At 43.8% G+C, this 16,358-nt stretch overlaps 1 protein-coding gene across 1 annotated transcript; it reads right to left on the reverse strand.

The window, feature by feature from the left end:
• Positions 1 to 229: 229 nt before the first annotated feature.
• akap1b (A kinase (PRKA) anchor protein 1b) lies at positions 230 to 9,139 on the reverse strand. The gene is made up of 13 exons (XM_067246672.1): positions 8,880 to 9,139; positions 7,360 to 8,510; positions 7,139 to 7,177; positions 6,629 to 6,759; positions 5,738 to 5,864; positions 5,375 to 5,502; positions 4,909 to 5,086; positions 4,601 to 4,751; positions 4,186 to 4,253; positions 3,952 to 4,025; positions 3,488 to 3,553; positions 1,272 to 3,282; positions 230 to 1,036 (listed from the first exon to the last, which is right to left on the reverse strand). The coding sequence occupies exons 1-12, from the start codon at positions 9,137 to 9,139 to the stop codon at positions 3,220 to 3,222; spliced, it is 2,436 nt and encodes an 811-aa protein (XP_067102773.1). The 3' UTR covers positions 230 to 1,036; positions 1,272 to 3,219.
• Between the last annotated feature and the right edge of the window lie 7,219 nt (positions 9,140 to 16,358).

The following is a 16,358-nucleotide window of genomic DNA, read 5'->3' on the forward strand; positions in this document are numbered from 1 at the left end:
ATAGTATACGTTTAGTATATGAATATATCTAGACAGATATGTTTACAGAAGTAGTGAAACGACATAAACAAAAATAACTGACAATGTTCACACCTAAAATAGGTCAATCAATATCCACTGGCAACCTCCTCATGTAAAGCTCCACCCCCACCTTGGAGATCGGTGTAACACAAATAGGACATTATTTGTGAAAAGAATGATCTAAGTTGGATAGAAACAACACCAGAAACATTTTTAATAATTTTATTTTTTCCAATAGATCTGTACAACCAAGAATGAAATCTTTAATGAGCCTGGCAAAAACTGACCTGTACATATTAAATGATCTGGGCAGGATTGCTTAACACTCATTTAAATAATCAAATGATTAATGATCTAGCTAAGCAAACACTTCAAACCAGTCTTACCCACAGAGAACATTAAACAACTTTGGAAGGGGAGCAGAGTTGAACAACCCCCCCCCCCCTTAAAAAAAAGTAAAAAGAAAATATGTTCCCTTTTGCTTTATGTCTCTCCAGTGTAATACAAAAGTACAGTGAAATATCTTATATACACAGGCCTGCACAAGTCAAAACTCTTATTGGATCAAGCATTTCTGATAATAGGAAGAGGACAGGTGAAGTGGAAAGGGGGGATATATTCTGGATGAGACATTGACGGGTTGAACCGAGCACACATGTTGAAATGGTGTAAAAGTTTCACGAGGATGAAGAATATGGCTACTGCTCCAACACTGGTCAGCTTTTGTACTTTCGTACAAAACCATCTGTTGAAGCAAACACAGAGCTATTCAAGACATTCACCCTCTCCCTAGAACTGTCTTCAACCAAGCAGTGTATCATATCACCGTACACATGAATAACCATTCCTAAGACAATCCAGTCTCATCCTCAATAAACCAACATTTTTAACTTTGTCATCCTCACAACAACACAAAGCATTTAGGGATAAAGTTAATGCAGTTTACTTTCTACTGCTGTCAGTTTTTCTACTGGCCTTCTGTAGTGCGTCGGTCAAATGTTGAAACACTTTAACCCTTGTGCTGCCTTTGGGTCACATGACCCATTCATAACGAACCATCGTTGTGTTTACCCAATACAAAAACAAATTATTTTATTTTAACCTTCGCAATGTGGGGGGTCTGAGACAGCCCAACGGTTAAAAGAAAATGCTTCACTTTGTTTTTGTAGGCGGTAAAGTTGTCGCAATACGACGGTGGGTCACAATGACTGATGGGTCAGAATGACCCGAAGATAACACAAGGGTTAAACCTTACTTGGACACAGTCTATATGAAGCAGTGGGAAAGATATGGCCTTATTGTCAGTGTAGCATTGGTACAGTACTTTATAGTGTGGCAGGATCAACAGTATCTAGTCCCCTTTCAAATACAATAACTCGATTAATTTAAAACAGTAGCAGTAAGCAGCTAGTCAAGTCAAAAGAAAGACTCTACATTTAGAATTCATTACATTTCCGAAACATAAGTTAAACCTTTCACCTTCAATTGCTTTAGTGATGTCGACAGCAACCCCTATGTGATGTTCAACGATGTACAGTAGTTATTTATTTCCATTTCTTGTTAAAAGTGGCAAAAAAGTCTATGAAACCCAACACAACAAAAAGGTGTACAAGCAACGCATTAACAGCATTACACAGTATGTAGTGTGATTGATGCTATATGCGAACCTTTCCTCACTGCTACCTTGTCTGGTTTGCATTGTGGACACACAATTCACACACAAATCAAGACCTGACACGTCGATTCCTGTACCCTTGACATGTACCAAGTCAAATAGATGACACATGTAGGAGTCAACACAGTGAACATACAGGCGTAGCTGGGTAGATTCCAGGCATATTATCATGCATACAGACGATAGACAAACTGGATTTGAATATCATGTACTAATTCCCTTTTAAAAGCCTGTAGGACTGGGCAGACTCTAAAAGCAATTACTTGAGTGTACCAGGTTAGGTGGCGAGGCCTTTCTGGGAGTGTGTATTTTTTCTCAAGTGTTACCACAAACACTGCCATGAATGTAATATGCCGACTCCCTCATGAAATCCTCAGAAAGCTGCAACGCAAAATTGGTGGGGCTAGGAAGGGAGTGAATAGGGAACCCTTCCTATACATGTTCCCAAGTGCCCCCCCCCCATGCACACACTGCTGAAGTCCAGCACCTGTAGTGTATGAAAATGAAGTGGCCATCGTGACGGTACAGAAGGTACAGGATCTGTGATGCCAAGCTTAGGTAAAACCCACCATTGGCTCACCCGCCCCCTCACCCATCTCCACAGACAAGAGTGTGCTGGATGAGGAACGAGGGCAGGCCTGCTGCAAATTGGACACGGTGCAGAGAAGGAAGCCCGTTCTCCATAAGGCCACAGTGTTGTCAGGAGGAGGCAGCCAGGTCAGGTGAGCAGGCCGTGGCTCCTAGGACCATTGTTCTGCACCCTCCCAATGCGTCCATATCGACGAGGGGCTGGAGAGTTTTCCCGTTCTTAGGATTGTGGTTATAATAAAATCCAAGGCATGGATCAAGAGGTTTGTCTTCACAGACAACTCAAGAAACCAAAACAGAACTGAGAGCACCTTCTATACCATTGTCCACCGACTAATCCACAGTTGTTGAAACAAATCCAGACAGAACATGACCGTGAGAGCGTTGATGTGTCTCAGGTAGTCTCACTTGACCCTACCAGAAACCCCCCCCCCAACGGTTTCATTGAAAAACGATTATTATGTTTACTATACTGTGCCAGTGTATAGGTAGTTAGATTTAATGAAGGTGAAGTTAGTTCCCCATTCATTGAAGGTTTTCTTTTTCCTATGGAGTCGGATACATCCACAGCATGATAATCCAGTCAAAGTTGTGCAGAGGCCTGGAGAGAAGTGTCACGGCAGGACGGGAAACTTGGATCAACCTTTATTCAGTTACAATATATAATTATTTTCTTAAAATGTACAAGTACTTTCTTTTTTGTCTTCAAGTTGAAACCAAAACTAAGAAACCAAAAATGGAGAGAAAAAAAAGAAAAAGAAAAAGTAAAGAAAAAGAAAATCCCTAATCCAGTGGTTGAGAGTTCTCCTATTGAAATGTGTATGGGGGTGTTTCTGCGGGCGAGGAAGGATGGGAAACTCCAGGTATCAGAGTAGACAGGATCCAGAGGGGATGTAAGGAAAGCGGGAGGGTGGTGGGGCCGGGGACAGCCATGTTCAAAAGCTGTCCACCCAGGTGCCCAGTCCTCTCTCCGCCAGAGAGCGATTCACTGATACCAGCTGGAGATGTACAAGAGACAACAATCAATTAATAAAATGGTGATTTGGTAGCAGTTTGCATTTTCCAAGATGTGGTGTGTTTACCCTTGTTAGGAAGTTCTACCTTCCTTTTTACTATAATATGCATTAGGAAATAATGTCAACAAATAATATCAGCATTCAAATATTTATAGATTATGTCTACACTTCTTGATGGCAAACGTACCTCATCTCCAACCATGTTCCACATTTGCACCAACGGGACACCAGTGTTGTTGTCATAGTTCGTAACCTAGAGGAGAACATACTCTGCTTTGTAACTCCAAACCCACAGAAATATCTATCCAGTGGATATGCGTCATAGTTCACTTTTTGAGAATGAATATGACACTGGGCATATGCATAATTGAGCTAGACAAATCCAACATTACTGCCAATAAAGTAGAGACTTTTGCAAGCAAGTTAAAACGACTCGGCTATGGGTCAGCATCATTTTATTTCAAGTCTTAAAAGGGGGATTCCTGAAGACACCACCAGGGGGAAGAATCAATATTGTACCACAAACTGGTATGAAGCGTAAACGGAACTCTTTTAAGTGCCCCCACCCCCCATCATTGGCTGTCAGACGGGTTACCCATCCAGCTTCTCCCCAAAGCCCCCTGCAATTGTATCATTGTTTCTATGCATTACCTGTGCAAGCAGCGCAACTCCTCTGGTCATCTCCTCAAGTGCAGTGCTGGCCTCGGTAGAAAACCTATCCTCTCCTGTAGGGTGTAATGTTATTGCCGTGTTAAGACCATTGATGACAGTTTTATGTTCCATCATTCACAGGAATTTACATTGAGATGTACCACCATTACTAGTGTATTGACAAGTGGTTAGTGAATTGTAAAAGTCAAATATTAGTATGGGTATGAATTGCACCTGGTAGAGGAGCGATGTTATCCAGTAACACCTCAGCACCTTGGAACGGTAATGTTACAAAGTCCGACCTGAGGAAAATGATATTCAACAGGACGGATGGTCAGAGCACTGCAGAAGGCACCACAATTCCCATTTTATTGATTGACTTGTCCATTTACCATGGACAGAGCAATAAAATCCACATTATACGTATACAAGAAAGTGCTAAACAAATGATGGAAAATTGACTTCACAATGATAGTTTCACTTTCCAACAGGGAGATACTTTTATTTTTGGGGGATTTCACAAATAGTTGACAGATTACAACGCAGCCATGTAATTATTTAGCAACTGACCCTAAAGGCCGAACTCATTTGGCCCATCAATCACCAACACATTCTTGAAATACATTTAAGAATTTAACAAGGCACCTACCTTATTTGCCGCAGGGTGTCGATCTTGACTCTGTCGTATCCGCCGTAGTCTACGTATCGGATCTCCACCTCGCTGGTCTCTTTGAAGAAGGAGATGACCTGAGCTCTCCACCAGGCTCCTTCTACTGCAGGCGCTGCACAGATCAGTCCCACTGAAGTGCATAGAGAGAGGGGGAGACAGATCTGAGTGTGCCATACCCACAAATACACACGTCGCCCTCTTCACTCACGCCTCAAAAACAAAACCAAAAAAGAACCCAAGGATAAAAGGAAAAATCCCCTGTAACACACATCCATCCATGGTCGTACCCTCTGCTGGCGAGGGCAGGGCGGGTGTGCCCGGCTGGGAGTAGCAGAGGAACATCTGCTGATCCAGGCTGCGCAGGACATGGAAGGTGGGGTGCGTATGCTGCTGCACGAACATGTGGCCTGCGGAGACGATGTTCACCACGATCACCTCCACCGTCACCCCGGAGGGCAGCAGGAGCTGGGGACGAGACCATCGCCCAGTCAGCAGGGTTTGTATTTTGAAAGATGCACACATGCATTAAAACCCTGCATGTGGTACTGGTATATTCATTTGACATCAGACTGCAAATGACGGACTTCTTCCTTAACAAGGGAGTCTTGCAGGGTGTCTATAACCATGTTCAGGTGACAATTTGGGATAGGAACAGGGTAGGACACAGATTTCAAGGACAGGAGAAGCAATTGTCTCTCTGTCTAATCTTTTTTGTCACTGGTGGTTTGGGTTGGGAAGGTTCTCTGGCCTTACCCAGGAAGTCATGGGGAGCGAGGGGAGTGTGAGCGGCAGAGATGGGGGTGCATACAGGTTGGTCAGGTCCAAGTCCTTGAACTTCTTCCCAATTAAGGACAGCGCTTTGTCTACCTGCTGCTGGGTGCCTGGAAGGGTGAACAGTTAAGCCAGAAAGAGAACATTTTAGGAACTTTGTATCTTTTAGCCATCAACAATATTTTGTTAGAGTAGTATCAGAAGATAAATGATCAAGATAAATGCAAATTATGCAAACAACCCCCCCCCCTCATCCTCCTTTGAGGGTTTTGATTAAACCTTCAGGGTCCTTAAGGGTGAGCAGCTAATAACAGACATGTTGTGATGGAGTGTGGCCTTACTTACCCTCTATGTGGCAGATCTGAAACTCCTGTGTGTATGGCAGGGTGGAGATGTAAATCTTTGCACCTGAGCTTTGCTTCAAGAAGCTCACGTATCGTCCCTGTTTCCCGATTAACCGTCCGACCAGATGCTTAGGAGGAGAAGACAACAAAAGGTTCCACGTTTCAACATGGATTCATAAGAGAGTGGCCTGTCATGGAGACCCAGTTAATAAAAAATACAAAGTTATATTTGTTTAACACTTTCATCCAGAGCGCCGAATGAATAGTGCATAGTAAATCATCAAGGACTAAACTTGCACTTCGAACAGTACTATAGCAGTTAGTGTTAAGGAACATTGGTATTTTACTGGACACAGTGCAACAATAACTTGATTTCAATTACAGTATTGCATAACATCTGATACCAGAATACACAAAACAGGAGAAGATGCTCCATCAATCAAATTAGCTCATGTTCAGGTCTTCATAATCTTGGCCCTTGTATGAACTGGCGTGGGGTTAATAATGAATCAGCTGAGAGTTCACAGGTCAGACTCAGTGGCCTGGTTTCCCTCAGTCTACTACTTTGAGTGAATCTTGTTGACGTCTGTACTTAACTTTTAAGTGTCATGAAGTGTGACTGAAGTTATATGCATTACATTTACATTTAGTCATTTAGCAGAAGCTCTTATCCAGAGCGACTTACAGTAAGTACAGGGACATTTTCCCCAAGGCAAGTAGGGTGAAGTGCCTTGCCCAAGGACACGTCATTTGGCACGGCCGGGAATCGAACTGGCAACCTTCAGATTACTAGCCCGCTTCCCTAACCGCTCAGCCACCTGACTCCCGGCAGAATGGCAGAATAAGCCACCAAGTGCCCCTGATGAAGCCAGGGTGTTTGGACCAGACCCACCTTTGGCACCTCGATCTCCCACACGATGAGCTCAGAGTTGGCTGCGGGGGTCAGGCTGCTGCTGTTCTGGCTGTCCCCAGCCCCCATGGTGCAGCCACTGTCCACCGAGTCCATGCTGTTCACATCAGAACCTGGACACATGCCAACAGAAAGGTCATTGGTGGAACTGGTATTACTTGTTCTTAAAAATACAAGTGTTAATCAATATGCATTTCTTGTATAGTACTACCCACTCAAACATACACAACACATGTACTGTAGTGACAGATCAAACGGGCTATTATTATTATTATTATTATTATTATACACCCAGAACACTAATAGAAAAGCGTTCATCACCAGTATAAAAATGGAGGTGTAAACAAGTGCGTGTGAGTTTGTAGCTGAGGGACCACGTGTGAGGTGCTGTACACTACTGTGAATACCACCTTTCCCACAACTATGCATTTATGTGAGTACACATTAAATAGGAAAAAGTGCTTGAAAAACTAGAATTGAATCCAAATTCACCTGAGGTATTGTAGGATGTACGACCATCTTTACATAAAACTGACGGGAGAGGAGGGAGACGGCTACAGATCAGTTATGGGGAGCGTCCCCATATCCACCAGACTTCACATCAAATCCTACCCAAACCCTCAGAGATTACAATGGAAAACCTCTTAAAAAGGGGTCTGGATTCTAAAAGACTGTCCTCTCGGCTATGAGGCATGAGTGGGATGTGAGCTTACCTCCGGACTGGTCCGTCTCAGCCTCGCTCGCCCCGTGAGCACCGTTCCTGAGGCCCACACAGCTGAGCCTCTTCATCTCACACATGGCTCCCAGCGAGTGCTCCCCCGCCAGCGACGTCACCATTACCACCGCTGACTCCACCACCCCGCCTGAGACCCGTGGCCCCAAACATTCCCCCTCCTCTTCCTGTTTGTCCAGGCTGGCCAAGGCGGGATCCTGAGTCTCTAGCGAAGTGCTCGGACAATGGCTATTCTGCGCGTTCTCTGTTGCCCTGCCTCGCTGGCCGTTTATAGGCTCCCACACCGGCGCAGACAGGCACCCATTGGGCACAGCTTCTTCTTCCTGGTTTGCTGACCCCTCCCCCTTTGACTCAATGCCTATGGGAGAGGGCCAACTATCCCTTCTTATTGGCTCTTGCTCAGAGCATGGCTTCCCATTCGCCAGAGGCGTGCTGCTACTACCAGGCTTGGTCATCTCCGAGTCTGATTGGTCAGTGTCTTGGCAGCAGGTGACGCTGAGAACCTGGGCGGTGGCTGCAGTGATGACATCAGTGATCAGGCCTGCCGCCATGAGCTCCAGCTCCGCTCCGCCGGTTCCGTTCTCCTGTGCCGGGCCTTGGACGAGCAGGGAGTCTACAGGTGCTGGAGGGACTTGTATACTTGTCATGACAGTGTGCTGGATACCTTGTGACGATGTGTTCGTTTCCAGGATGTGGGGCTCCTCTGGGGCTGTTCTCTGGTCCTGGGCTGGCAAGCACACCAGTGTGTCTTTGGTGGAAAGGGTTGTGGATGAGGAGGAATAGGACAATGAGGGGGCATCTTTCCCTGAGACCTCCCCCTCTGGCTCTGGTCTCTCTGCATTGGCCAGTTCTGCTGCCAGTGGTGTAGCTGAGACCATGGCATATAGTACATGGGAAAGCACCACCTCTGCTTCTGCTGTGGGATGACTGGGTTCTTCCAGCTCTGGCTGTTCAGGCTCTGTTACCAAAGCAACAGCAGAGGGTGGGCTCTGCCCAGCGCTCTCCTGCTCCCTGTCAAGTCTGCTGGTGGCGGAGCTTTCTTCCTGACTCTGTGGAGGTGATGGTGGCGTCTGTGTCACGCTGGTCCCGGCCGAGCCTAGGCAGCTCACAGTGGCAGGGTCCGTCTTCGCTCTGTCGTGGAGAGGGTCAGAGTATGTTTGGGGGTCGGAGGGGGTGTGGGGGTCGTAGGGGGTGGAGGGGATGTGGGGGTCGGAGGGGATGGAGGGGATGTGGGGGTCGGAGGGGATGTGGGGGTCGGAGGGGATGTGGGGGTCGGAGGGGATGTGGGGGTCGGAGGGGATGTGGGGGTCGGAGGGGGGGTGGGGGTCGGAGGGGGGGTGGGGGTCGAAGGGGGGGTGGGGGTCGGAGGGGGGGTGGGGGTCGGAGGGGGGGTGGGGTCTCTCTGCGGTTGCTGATGCTGCAGGTGTGAGGGTACGGTGGACTTCTACTGGTGCCGCTCTGATGGTGGGGACCTTCACTTCTATTTCCTGCTCGCTTGACTTTTTTCCTTTAACAATGGGGGGGGGGTCTCTTCCGGTGATTTGGTGAGTGGAGGCGGTTGGGGACACGGATGCCTTCTCCAACAGGCCATTGCTGCCCTCGGTGGGGGATGTAAGCAGGCCCATGGCCACCGCCCCCTCCTCCTCACTGTCGTGGCTGCTGATCTGCTCTTTCTTACGTGAAATGTACCACCACCAGCCTATCAGCGCCAGCACTCCGGGCAGCGTGTACGGGACAACAGACCGGAACCTCAGCGGCATCTCCTCAGGACCCTAGCAGCTACACCTGGAGGAAACACAGACACAAGGGTGCAGACGTTAGGCTAGCCTAGGACTAGAAAAAGTATTGGGCCTGACCGCTTTTGTTTGAATGCAGTGTGATACGGAAAACCCACAACCCCTGATTGCGAGAGTCCAAAACATGATCAACCAAACCAATACAGAAGAGAGGCAAAGTCTTTTAAGCAATTGTAGACAAGCCATTATCAGAGCTGTGGTCTAACGGGAGGCCCAGTGTTTCTGAAGCTGTCTGCGGAAGAGCACATAAGGACATCAGTCCTCTAGTGTTCACAGGCGGATCCTGGTCATATACACAGGATGAGAAGGGTGCGTCACTTTCGACAAGGTTCTGAGTTCATTCTGCCTGTTCACACAAATCTGACAACCAATGGCATATAGACGCAAGTGTGGCGGCATTGTCAAGTTAAATGAATTGCAATTATTGCCATTTTAAGATCTGTAGTTCAGAAGTTTAAATTTGATTTACGATGCCAAGAGTACAGCAACCTTTGATATTTCATTGAATCATTATCAGTAAGTTGACAAAACACAAAATGTGTGTATATTAAATCATTATATAACTTCAAAAGATACAGGCTTTATCTACTTTCCCAAACTAACAACCAAGCACATGACGAGGCCAAACTATCAGTAGCCCCCAGTGGCATACAGTTACCCTTAAAACACTCAGCAGCGTACTGGGCATGCCCAGTTACTCTCACAATGATTGGCTGTGGCAGACAGTAATTCCATATTTAAAAGAGAAGTCCAAGCATGCCTTTCCTTAACAGAACGGTAGAGGCCTTCCCTCTAGAAGGAAGGACTGAATCACAGGGGTGACTGTTGCTCCCAAGACAACCCCATTCCCCACCCTCTAATGTCAGTCGGTATAGCAGGGCTTCCAATGGCACTTAGTCTCTCACACACACACACACCTCTGGAGCCAGGACAGAGTACACCTGAACCTGGACTTTGACCTCTAAAAGTGACAAACATGCAGTTCAGTTAAGCAAGCAGGGAGGGAGGCCATGGAATACACAGTTTCAAATAGCTCTATGAAAACTCTTAACTAAGCATTAATGGGAGACAGCTCCTTTAAATAAAATGACATGCACACTTCACATCAAAAAGGGGACTTTAGAGGCTGTGTTCAATATTCCTGGCTAACTTCTCATCGTGAGAGACAGAAATGCACCAGAGGGCACATTACTTATTTCTTGTAACTTCCACAATTCGGGTCAGACTAGGTGTGAGAACTTCAATGAAGTAGTTATGGAACCAAGCTTACATGTCTAAGAGGCTCAAGTTATGACTAGAGTAAAGCAGGATTAGAACAGGGCGATGGATAGTAGACTGTGCTAATGCTAGTCTCAGGTAGGAAGGTGATGGGAAGAGACATGAACGTGTTAAGGAGTTCAGAGAGGGAGACATAAGCCCGCTATCATTGTTGTGCCCCATTTTACACCCTTTATCACAGTTAAAACATGGATGAGTGAGATTGTCAAATAAAGGAAAAGCTGGTCTGGGATACATCTGTCTAAGACACTAACCAAGTTCAGAACAGGAGAAGACACACAGTAACAAAACAGCTACAGAATAACAGGGACACTTTTCCTGGTGTGATCCTCATTTCACAATAACTGTGCGCCAAATGGTGACAACATCAAGACATTTCAAATATATAAGATGAATAATAAGCATCCAAAAGAGTTTGCAGTGACAACCCATGTAATTTAAGTTGAATTTACTAGTCAATGGACCCCTTCATCCAAAAATTGTATAACAAAAGGTTTCAGTAGTTATAAAGACAAGAATGTTGTAGAATAGTGTGATCATGTCTGAGTCAGACCAGCTTTTCAGACAACAGCCCATATGACATCAAAATATAGCAACCGTCATGTTATTTAAATTCTCTAAAATCGTATTTTGATTTTTGAAGGTTCCCTGCTAATCAAGTAGTGCTATTTTATATTGACTAACATATAGTGACACCAAAGAGAAGGTTATTGTATCAAAGATCAAAACAAGCCTCCAGATAAAGCTGCAAAAATCACTTTTTCCTGTATGTTATGGAAACAGGGGCCTCCTGGAATTCCAACGTTAGGATTCCTGCAGCGAGTTGGTGGTGTTGTGGGAGCAAGAATTGCTGGGATCGACTTGAAGGTTAGGGATTAGGGATGGGTCAATCAGATAGAATTAGTCTCTGACTGCCAGGACAACCCCCCCAACCCCCTGTGGCTTCTTTACTAGTCATGCTTTACAGCATCAGCAACCAGTGTGTATACACACACACGACTAGTTGAGAAGCTGTGCGATTCCAGTTTGTCAACAGAGAGACTACATTGCAGGGTAGCATTTCTACTAAGAAAAAAAATAATCTTAATTTTACAGACATTTCATGTCTAAAAGGTAATTTCATGTAAAACAAGGGTTTCAGATGTTTATCCTGTTTACATTGATAAACAAAATGATGGAGCGCTGAAGCAAATTAGATTATTTTTATTTCAAGCATCTCCATAGGGAAGAACGTAGACTGGAGTAAAAATGAACACATTTATACACATGATCATTTTCTAATACTGTTCAATTTCATCTAATAAATAGAAGGTATATGCAGAAGACAACGTTTGGGACACCTTTATTAGTCAATATCATTTTGAGCAATTTGTCAAAAGGCCAAATAAGGACATTGCTTCCTTGGCAGAGGAGAACACACCACATGGTTATGCCACCCCTAATATAACGGGTTGTACAGGGGGGGGTAAGCTGCATGTACTACTTCACATTGATGGCTGCGAGGCCGTTTCACAGATCAGGTAAACGAAATAGTTTCAAGGTGCAACGGTTGCGGGCATAGCAGTTATTAAAACAAAGTCTGGTTGTTATTCCAACGTTCACCTTCGACAAGGTTAGACAAAACGGCCACAATCGTTTGGACTTTAGTAGGCCAAAAGTGTTCAGCTAGTCTATGCACACATCAGACCGCATGTGGGACACTCCACGGCCTGTGCGAGTTAGATAGGCTACACTCGAAAGTCAAGAATCAAGCTGCGCTGCTATACGACCTTGGGGGCAGATAACGTAAGGGTCACAGTATAAATTGCATGTAACAAACCGTCCAATACGCAAAGCAAAGAGGGTTGTCAAAGCAGATTATTATATAGCCTAGCTGCACTTGGAACACAGGACAACATTAAACGAACACGACAGGCTCAAAAAGATAACTATCCACCCATGCACGGGTTAAGTTATGTTGCATTCTAGCTAGATCTTACGAGTGGTAGGCTATCCTTCAATTCTAGTGCCGGAATCTGACACCTCTGAGACCCTACTCTGCAATTCGATTATCTAAAATGTACAGTGTTTCCATACGTTCTCCTCTGACAGATCTGAGAACCATGAATACAAGTTTCATCCAATAATGTAGACCAGGATACAGCCTCGAGGCTGTGATGAGCTACGTGCATGTGCGTCCCTACACAATAAAGCTAGCTACTAACATTAAATAAAACAGCAAAAGTATCATGTGTCACTAGCCAACTAGCAAGGTCTGGTGACAATTTATCTCGGAACAGTCAGCGGTCAACAAAAACTGCTACAAAATATATGTCAGAATGAGCTAGAATACAACTTGCTAGCTATGACCTACACTATCCGTAATAAAAGCATGGTAGGCCGCAGCGCATAATGAATTACAATGCATTAAGTTAGCCGGCTGTGTAGACAATCGTTAAAAGATGCCCAGAAATATGCAAAACAACCATGCATGTCTTGTTTAAATGGCAAGATGGAACGTCTGAATTGACAAGATGCAGACTGAATAGAAGCTTGGTTAAACTTGTCCATTGTCGTGGCTAAATCATTTAAGCCTCTTCGTTAAGGTTAGCCATCTTCGTTGAGTTGGAATTCAGTGACTGACACTCCATTTACATCGCTGCGACAGTCACGCAACAAACTGTCCAGCGCTACAAGGTGTAGCCTACCTACATATAATAGAGCATTACAATGATCTTAGCCTATATTGGGTAGCTCGTGACCAAATGTCGCATCTAGGACGTTATGGTCGTGATATATGCTTCTCTGCAACTTGGGCCTCGAAACCTTCACGTTAGCTTGTTAGCTGAACCTGACGACAGGAGAGCTAGCTTGTGGCTTACCACATTCGCCTTTCACATCTTTCGGGCGAATTTAGGCACAATGATGAATGACCGACCCAAAAACAGTTATGTTATTGTGTGATTCATTTATGTGAATATGACAAGCTAGCCGATAACTGCTGGTTTGCCTCTGCCTGTGCACGAAATCAAGCTAGGCTGCTCAATGACATGGAAATGATGTATACAAGAGCTGTGTAGTTACGTAGACTTGACACCGTGTGTCCAACGGGCTACAATTTCGTTCAATGGGTGACATAACCTTATAGTGCAACATTGTATCTTTACAAGGAAATATCTCGAGCTGTCTTGTTACAAATGATGCAGGCTACATAACCAGTTGCCGTGGTCTCAACTGCCCTCTGCTACACACAGCTAGCTTGCAGAGTTCACTTACAGTATGTACGCGTCCTCCACGCCGCCACGATGAATTGAATTATTGAAATATAATGTTAAGTATTTCAGACTGGACTCTATCCCAACGTGTCCCCGTCTGGTCTCTCTTTCTGTCTTCTCCACGTGTTGACCGATCAAGCACCGGACTCTAAAAACAGACCCAACAGCTGATAAAGCCTCGCGATAACGGCGCAGACGCGAGTAGAGATTGTAGTCTCGCGGAGTCACACTTAAACGCAGTCAACTTTTACATGAGCAAGGGAACTACCTAGCCTACTACCTTTTTTTTTTGGAAAGATGTGTATTAGCGCGTCGAAAGTCATCAATCGCATGTTGAATGTCCATTGCAATTAAGTAATTCATACGGTAATCCATATCAGGAAGGCTTTTCAAAGGTTCGTATGAAAGTGTAGGCTACACATTTGATCCCTGCTACGCCAAACGTCATCCGACCAATCGTTTCGAAACGCTTAATTTCCAATTGTCCAAATTCATGCATTGGTTTAACCCAGACAACCCCTTTTAATTGGCCAACACATACATTGATTATGTGGTCCCATCTCGCACGTTTTAAAAATAAAACTCTTTGGTTTGATAATTTTGACTTTCCCTATCAGATTCTCAATAGACAAGACCATTGATGATGCAGCACAGCCTATTCAACTGGATTAACAAGGAACATATTTTTAATTTTATGAACGCATGCTTGTATAAAGCAGATCAATCATGGACAAATAATTAAAGGAATAATAAAAAAATGTGATATGACATATTCACCAATAATGTGAGGCCTATTATGGGAAAACTGTTTAACAGACGTTAATGCACACATATTACTCAACCAATTGTAACCGTTGTACAGATAATGTTTTTGTGTGAACAATATAATTTTACACAAGAATGGGGATAAAACTTTTATTACTAACACTGGAATCATTGAATTTGCTCGTCATACATTATACAGCAACTTACTGCTTTACAAAAAAAAGCGAAATATTACGATATCACATGTATGTACAGTTTAGTAAATATAGGCTACTTTTTTCAAAATCGTACACAAAATATTTACAGCAACACATTTTACAAAAGAAAATCCTGACCAACACTCCACATTAGATTTTGCATAACATTAAATCAAACATGCAATGTTGCAGGTTATTTGTTCTTCACAAAACCTTTGACCGTGATTCAAAATAGTGCAAGTCAATCACTCGTGTAAGAAGTTATGGGCACTCAACATGCATCCAACTCACTCAAAGGACTTAATGGAATATGTTCTTGTTGCAAGGTGTACATTTCTCAAGAACGTATACCAATGAGATATTTAACGTATTCTTCAGATGATGAATGGCCAACAATAAGTATAGTGTGGAAGTGTGATTTGGCAAAACACGTTCACTGTGGATGCCACAATACTAACATTTGTACACATAGGAGTCATTACCATATAATAATAGATTTTCAGTTTTTTGACCTGAATAAAATATAGAGAAATGCATGAGTAGTGACAAACAATCAGACATACCTCAACACAATCAAAATAGCAGGATGACTGTGAAAAACAATGATGCTAAATCTATGCTTTACTATCCAAGTACTGTTTTGTTCCTGTTACACTGAACAGTTTTTGTGTAAATGATGGATTTAGGCCCAGGCTTTTGGCTCTCGAGACAGTGGTTGGTGAATACAGTAAAAATTGTTTAGTCAGGATGTATTTTCTTGGTGACCCATACTTGTATTATGCTCTCTCCTCTGATTGTGTAGGTAATAAATTAGTTTCCCCTTAACATTGTGGGACTAAGTTGCACTAAACACATGTTAAAACAACAAGAGGTCTTCATTATTCAAAGCAATAAACTGTGTTAGATCCATGTCCTTTCACAAAGCCTTCCCTTGGTATCCCAGACAAAAATAAATTTAAACATGCAAATTTAAGATGATTGACCAAATACATCTTAAGTTTCCATTTGTAAAACTAGTTGTCCCATGTATAGTTTACCAACATTTTTATTTTGAGATGAATTCAATGTCCAAGCTGATGATTAAATCAACATAGTCCAAGCATTGCCTAAACCATCAATTCGGCATCATGTGTGATGCTGAAGTAAAGATCTTATTTGTTTTATAATTAAATGTTTGCGTACTGCAAAACGTATGGTGCTCTGTGGAGAAATCCAAGAGGTCACAATGTAATTCATACCAGCATGGGGTGGACAAAGCAGAACACAATACAAAGGGAAGGAAGATTCATACACACACAATTTACATCAACAAAAGAGCATATACCATTGCGTCATCGTCCATATAACATGTTCTGAAAATGTCTTTCCCTTCACATAGTGCAAGCTAGTCTTTGGTGAAGTGTCCCTTGATCTGCTGCAAGGGCATCAGGGATGGATACCCTGTCTTGACGACATGAGAATATATACCAAATATGGTGTATGTAGGTCATTGTGTCTTCAAGACTGAAACTGGCCCATTCCACATTTAGCTTGGTCATAACAAGAAAATTAAACCTGACCATGAAACACCTTTGTGAGAAAAGGTAATCATAAACAAAGAATGGCATTTTATCCACCAGGTCAACATAATCTGGTTGTCTCTATTAAATGAAATAAGACTTGTGCACTGCAATCAAGAATCACAAGGTA

The sequence above is a fragment of the Osmerus mordax genome, chromosome 11 (assembly GCF_038355195.1).
Source record: "Osmerus mordax isolate fOsmMor3 chromosome 11, fOsmMor3.pri, whole genome shotgun sequence".
In the NCBI taxonomy this organism is placed as follows: Eukaryota; Metazoa; Chordata; class Actinopteri; order Osmeriformes; family Osmeridae; genus Osmerus; species Osmerus mordax.